The 7,287-nt window shown below is 43.7% G+C and overlaps 1 protein-coding gene across 1 annotated transcript in view; it reads right to left on the minus strand.

The window, feature by feature from the left end:
- Positions 1 to 6,153, minus strand: part of LOC116893572 (histocompatibility antigen 60b-like) — a 14,792-nt gene extending 8,639 nt beyond the window's left edge. Inside the window, 5 exon segments of the mRNA XM_032895279.1 lie at positions 3,863 to 3,897; positions 4,203 to 4,469; positions 4,737 to 4,818; positions 4,820 to 4,947; positions 6,063 to 6,153. Of these exon segments, the coding sequence (XP_032751170.1) occupies positions 3,863 to 3,897; positions 4,203 to 4,469; positions 4,737 to 4,818; positions 4,820 to 4,947; positions 6,063 to 6,153 (603 nt within the window).
- Positions 6,154 to 7,287: the final 1,134 nt, after the last annotated feature.

Below are 7,287 nucleotides of genomic sequence, written 5' to 3' on the forward strand. Positions count from 1 at the left end.
ATTTTTATGTGATATTTCTCTGTTTATGAACTTTCTGTAGTGAAGAGGACAAGGAAAAAGTCTTTAAATCAATTCTCAAATGAATCTGTATAGATATCAGAAGTCCAGGATATCAATTTTGTCAATCTTTCTATTCTGGCCCAGATCGTGTGTTTGATAAAAATTCTTAGCTTCTGGGTTGTTGGAATTAGAGGGTCTCTTCATGTATTTTTAAGGACATATCTAAGAGTCACAAAAAGTGCTAGGGTCACCAAAGGACATAGACAGTAATTGTCTGTAAGGGACTGAAGATGGCCCAAGAAAATATGTCTCAGGACCTGGGCACCTCAGTGTCTCACATCACTGCTCACTTAGCTTTTGTGGGTTCATGTCTGTCTAGGGAACCCTGTTCACATGCAAGGCTTTTCCATTGCTTCTTGGCCAGGCCCAGCTGTGTGTCTGTGTCTCTGATTTTTTTATGGCTCTTCTACCCATAGGTAGGTGATGTGTGGTGTCTTTTATATGATAATGTCCTCAAAGGGTATAACTTAAAGTGGCTGATAAGGAAGCAATGGAATACAAGTTTAGTTCAAATTTTTTTAATGCATTTGATACAAAAACAAATTTAACACACTAGATTATTTTCAGTTTCTGAAGAAACAAGGAAACATCAGCATTACAAGCAACACCTTCAGATTCTGAACCATGGTATATTAACCAACAACAATGGAATACTTGATAGTACTGTGCATTTAAGACCAGGTTGCAAAAAAGACAAAACATGGGGAGATTTTGTGTTCAGGTTTTATATCTCTAGGAAGAGAAGACTAAATTACAACTTAACAAAGAAAGGAAGCAGACCCCATGCCCGAAAAAGAACAAACTTAGTGAGAGTACAAATTTCTGATGATTAGAATATGCTTATTGTTAGTGAAAGATTTGGAAGATAAGTTCATAATAAAGGGTTTCAAAAGGACAAAAAAGCAGGTCTGGGGTTTGCTACAGTTTATTCAAAACTATATGATTTAAAAAATCTTTAATTACATTTATAGTGTGTAAAAAAATTATTGCTTGTAATTTTTTCTCAGTTTATCGGGCATTCAAATTCACAATAGAATCTTGTCACAGTCAACACTGATTTAGAATCTGATTTTGTCCCTTAATTATTCTTCTGTGAGCCATCTTTTCAAAGTTGTGGATACAAAGTGATGTCCCAATTCAGGCCTGAAGAGCATACAATCCAGGTTCCAAAATATATTTGCAAAACTGCCTCAAAATAACTTTTTTAGAGGTTTCTGTTTTAATTATGCCCCATTCATAGGTGTCTTGAGCTGTGAGCTGGTTGCTCCTGAAAGCTATGCAACAGACAAAACCACTACCTGTCTTTTTCAAGTCTGGTGTAACTGACTTTCTGAGTTTGCAATGGCCACAGCGAGAGGCCTAAAGCAATGAGGATCAAGGGCTGGGTGGACAGCAGTGATTTTCACCTTCACCACCACGTTGTCTATGGCCCAGCATAGAGGACAGGGGGAATAGCTCTAAAAGGATATGAGAGCTACAGAGAGGATGGAGATCCTGAGTTCAATTTTTGGGGTCATTTCACAGAATAATACCATTGTCCAGAATAGGATCTGTGATGAGAATATGACAAAGTTTCCTGAAACTCTCCTGTATCCCTGAAAGTAACCACTATAAAAAATACATCTGTGAACTGTACAACGAAGCTGAAGCATTACATGGTTTTAAAGACTTGACCAAAACTATAGCTACAAATAATATAAATTTCAGATCTGGTTCTTCTGATGTGGTTTGAGATGCACTTGTGCTCACTGCTTCCAAACCAATTTTGATAAAGAGTAGAGGTGACACACTTTACCTTTAGGATTACATTAACTACCAGCCTTTGCCTCGTGGGTGGTATTTGCCAGGTATGTCTGTGCTAACAGGAAGGTGTCCTGTCATCCAACATCTGCTCTGCACTCAGAAGGAGCCAACTTCTCCTGGTAAATGAAATCACCCAGGCAAGCCCTGTTTTGCTAACAGCCATCAATAATTTAGAGTTAGAGCTGCCGTGGACCTCCATGACACCACCATCCAAGAATAAGAAAGCAAAAGGAACAGAGCAAGAGAAAGTGCCAGCAATGGCCTAGGGGGCACCCTGATGCCCTGTGGGGTGAGGCCTGACAGCCATCAGTGTCCTGGGTTTCCAAATTTGGTCAAGTCAACAGCACAGATTTCAGAGAGGCCAACAGATTTACGTGATGTTTGGGACTTTGAGGAAAAAGCCACAGACAATGTTCCATGTCACCTGACACAGCTGATGATGAAGACTGTGGATCAGATCACAGCAGGGGAGCACCAGACAAAAGGGTGAGGCTTACAGGAGTTCCTGGGGCATCAGCTGCAGCACCCACTCTACTTCCCTGTCCCAGACACTGCCACATCACAGACCATGGACCCAGTTACCCAATCCTTTTCTCGGTTATTTTTTTCTAGATATTTTTTCCCACCACAAGCTCAGGTAAGATGGGATGTTTCTGGAGCTGAAAGTTGAATACAGTAAAAAATTGTGAATAGAAAGGAAATATAAAAAACATCAGGAAACATGAAAATATCAGAATTTATAAAAGGCCAGCAAAATATAACTCTTTCTTTATTTGCTGGCCTTTTACTTTTCTTCCTTCCTTCCTTCCTTCCTTCTTTCTTTCTTTCTTTCTTCCTTCCTTTCTTTCTTTCTTCCTTCCTTCCTTCCTTCCTTCCTTCCTTCCTTTCTTTCTTTCTTTCTTTCTTTCTTTCTTTCTTTCTTTCTTTCTTTCTTTCTTTCTTTTTCTTAGGAGTCAAGGCTTCTTTTTATCACTCCGGCGGGCCCCAAGCTTAGAATGTAATTGACAACAAGTTTGAACACTTGTGGCAATCCTCCTGCCTCAGCTTTCCACACAGAGGAAATGTAGGTCTGCAGATAGATTTCAAACTTTTTATGCAATATGTCATTAAAAATAATTATATTGATTTAAATATGTGAAATGTCACCTGACATTAAAATACCAACCTATGATTATATGGAAAAATTTTTAGAACACATTAAAATGCTAAGAACATTGACATTTCTGCACAAATTTTATGTTTACTTTTCTTATGATTTGAAAAGCCAAGAATGTCAGTGGTGAGCACTGACTCCACATTCCTGACTAAAATTTGGCTTCAACTTCAGAGGATAGACACATTTGAGTCATAGTTTCACCTGCATGGAATTGTGCTCAGGTAGAGGGCCCAAGTTAAATGAGTGGACTTTGCAGTTTTTTCATTTTTGGACAAGGTTCAACTATGCAGCCCAGGCTGGCCCTGAATTTGGTGGTCGCTCTCACTGAGCTGCCTGAGTGCTCAGATTACAGGTCAGCTCGAATTTTGAAAGCTCTGCTCATTCTGATCCTTCTGTCTTAAGGGCTGGCCTAAGTCAGGAGCTATTGATGTACACATACGGCCCTGGGCATAAGAATTACTGCACTGGATCATGTCGTCCCAGAAAAAAAATAGAATTTAATCACAGTCTAATGGTAACTTTTGTTTGTTATGAGGAGGGAGCACCTCATTTAGGTTTCCTTGTATCTTATTTGGAACCTTGGACTATGGATTCTCTGTCCCTCATGAGGACATTCCTGGTTCATCCTCTGCTGACTGTAGAGTTATTCTGACTCTGCCTCTTCCTCCTGTGCCCAACAACCATCATCTCCAACATTACTCTGGAGGGGGTTGAAGACTAAACTGAGACTTCATTCTAGTACTCAGATAGAGAGTAGCTTGTGTTAGACCATTGGGACCCCTCTCCTGTGTCCTTACCTGATTAATAGACCAAGAAAAAGAGTGAGCCCAGCCCCTTCCTTACTTTTTTCTTTACCATCCTCGCAACCACAAAGGCACCTAAGGCATCAATGCATTGATGATTAATATTGCTAAACATAGAATCAATACAAATATATATTGACTCCAGGTGGTAAACACAGATGAGGCACTGTCCACTGTGGGTGGAATCTGGGTGGCAGAGAAAGGCTGGGTGGTATCCAAGGTCATTATTGTTGATCCTGAGAAAAATGGGAAAAGCTTTGAGGCTCGTCATACACTCATGCTGATATCCGTACAGGGAAATCATCACACTTTTCAGGAGAATACTCTTGCCTTCCCCACTCTGTGGATGTTTCCTAGTGTTCATCTACATAACTACTTACTTGGCACTTCTCTGGAGTCTGTCAACAATTTCCTGAGACACTGGCTGAAATCCCCCATGGAGCACGTCCTGAGACTCTGGGCTACTTCCCTGTTATTCTGCCATTGACTCACGGTCCTGCAGGCATCAGGATGACTCTCTCTCCAGGTCAGGTTTTTTGGATAAAAGTAGAAGGGATACTGTCTATCAATTGTGAAGGCCCAGCGTCCATCCATGAATTCTCCTTGATTATATTGAGATTGTACAGTGACCTGCAAGGTGTGATTACCTGCAAATGACACCAAACACCATCATCTTCCACCCTTTATAGAATCATCCTCCCTCTCTGCATGCTTAGGGTCTGTATTCTTTCCTCCCTGGCTTGCTGTTTCTTACACATTGGGTACCATGTACCTCAAGGTTGGGTCAATATTCAGCTCTTACATGCAGACACATCCACAGCCCCTTCCTGCATACGCCTGTTCTTCCCTCTTCTTATTTATAGCCTCTGTCTTTGCATTCTGTCTCATACTCACCCTTGGACAGATCACATAGCCCTGACTCAGGTTCATCATCTTCTGAAAAATGTCTTTCAGGCTTTGGTTCAAATCAGCACACACCTTAGTGGCATTTCCCTTCTTTCAGGTTTACCCACAGGTGAGTTCTGTCTTTCATCATCAAACGAAGGAGAGGCTTTCCATTCACTGAGCACTGTCCAGGTGAGGATCTGTACTTGACAGTGAAGGTACAACTTAGAGAGTCTGTCCCTGTGAGAGAAACAGGCAGGTGAGGTCCAAAGTGGGAGCAGGGGTCCATAGGAGCCATGGCTTTCTAGCACTCAGAATCTCTCTGATGGATCAGGAGGAGAAGCCTCTAATCAAGAGTTTCAGCAGCTTCTGGATCTTAATTCTATGCCCTAGTTAACTGTCTTAGAACTCCTCAAAGGCATACATGTCACCCAGGATATTTGTCTTGCAAGTACATTTATTGTCTACTATCAATATTGAAGTATAAAATCTGTCAGACAACATCCATGTTCCTGGGGATGAAAATCTATCTGAACACACAGGGGGAAGGGAGGCATCATAGAACACATGGAAATTCAACATGGAGCCTGGTGTTGAGGGAAGCTCCTGAGGCAATGCCCCAGTTGTCCTGGAGAGGGGAGCTGCTAGCTGTGAGCTCAGTGCTCATCCCTGCTCCCACTGGGCTCTGTCACACAGCACTGTTGGCCATCAGAGCTCAGCTTCCCCCACATTAAACCACACACCTAATCCATTCACAAGAAGAGATCTCTGTCTGTCTGTGACCTGCTTGAAGCCCCAAAGTGTCTCCTTAAACCTTTCTTTTCCACCAGTCTGGGAGGTACCATAAGACAGTGGATGGGAAGGTAGGAAAGAAAGCTCAAGGATAAGAAGATGTTGAAATGGTGCAGAGCTTGTGAGGAATCCCCAGGGAGGCAGTCTTCAGAGCACAGCCTGCCATAGGTTCAGGTCAGGTGTCTGAGCCTTTCTCCAGTAGGGGTAAGCACTGTGCCCAGCATATCCAGTCCCACAGACTGGTTTTTAGACTTCCTTCCCCAGTGGTGCTGAGGACATAACAGGTACTCTTTTTTTGTCCTCTGTTACCTTCAACCCTGTAGCCCCTCTATGTCCTCCTACCATAACTTTTTTTTTTTCAGAACTTCTATGCGCAGCGTGGGGGAGGGGAATACAGGCAGGAAGAGGCAGGGTCTCCAGTTGCTGGGGTGGTGAAGTAGAGAGGAAGCCTGGGAGCTTCCTGGTAGCTCAGGACTGAGGGAACTTCCTGACTTAGCCAGGTCCTTGCTCAGTGCCCCAACCCCCTCCATGTAGACCCCTCCATGTAGACCCTGGGAACTCACCTTCTAGCATCGCGGTCCCCAGAAAATTCAGCAGCACGAAAAGGCCCAGATTCAGAGAAAGATTGCACTTGGTGGTGACTCTCTTTGCCATGGTCCTTTTTGAGTCCAGGCTGTTTAAGGTGCGCCCAGAGCTGCTGAGAAAATCAGGAATCCTCAGTACCGCACCGCACAGGACCCAGTGCAGAGAACTGAGAAAGTTCCAGGCACCTGGACTGTGAATTCTGGGCTTTCCACGCTCCAGCCTTGCAGGTTCCTAGTGCCCCTTTTCCTACTTGTTTCTGGGAATCCCTACAGGACCTGGTAGCTCTGGTCCTCAGTCGCACAGGCAGAGGTTCCCGAGGTCCCCGAGGGCCCGTGGAGTTTGCTACTGTGACCTGAATACAGAGTCTACTTTTCCAGGACTTTCGCATTGGCCGCCCCTTCATCTCACTCACCTGCAGCTGCGCCCTCAGGGTTCCTTGGGAACAGGGTAAAGAAACAAAATAACCAGTCCCCAGAGGCGGTCCGCAGCGGCTGCTGGAGGTGGCGGGCAAAACCTGCTTCCTGAGGCCGGGGCGGAGGTGGTGGCGGCGGCTTTGAGTGTAGAGAGAAGCCGGCGCTTCAACTGAGAGAGTGAAAGGGCGGTGTCTTAGCGGACAGCAGGAGGCTCACATCCAAGCTCCAGAACCAGAGTGAAGGGCACCCGCCCAGCAAATTCCTTAAAGTCAAAGTGAGCAAACCACAAGCAGTAGGGGCAGACCTTTGATGTGTGATGTCACCACTTGGTCCTAATGTATGTGCAGGAGCAGGACACCATTTGTCACCAGTGCCACACATAGGAGGTGTACTTTGTGTGCAGAATGTGTCTTCCTTCGTGTGTCTAATCCTCTTCACATGAGAGATTAACAAGGGAGATCTTTATATTCTGTATAAAAAAAAAATCAAATTTATATACTAAAAAAATTTGTCTAAAATTTAAGTTGTTTTCAAACAAAAGTCGAAATGCAAAAAAAAAAGAAAGAAAGAAAGAAAGAAAAGAAAAGAAATAGAAAAAGAAAGGAAAAAGAAAAAGATCCATGTGGTCAACACATCCTCTGCAAAAAGTGCGGTCAGAATCAAGGAAATTTACAGCCAGAGCTCCAGTCTCTGCCCACTCCCATGCCTGCAGCACTCACAGAGTCACTGGTTTGTTCTCACCCAGTAGGGGCCCCAATGATTGTTCTAGCAGTTTCCACTGCTGCTTCTT

The sequence above is a fragment of the Rattus rattus genome, chromosome 2, assembly GCF_011064425.1.
Source record: "Rattus rattus isolate New Zealand chromosome 2, Rrattus_CSIRO_v1, whole genome shotgun sequence".
Taxonomy (NCBI): Eukaryota; Metazoa; Chordata; class Mammalia; order Rodentia; family Muridae; genus Rattus; species Rattus rattus.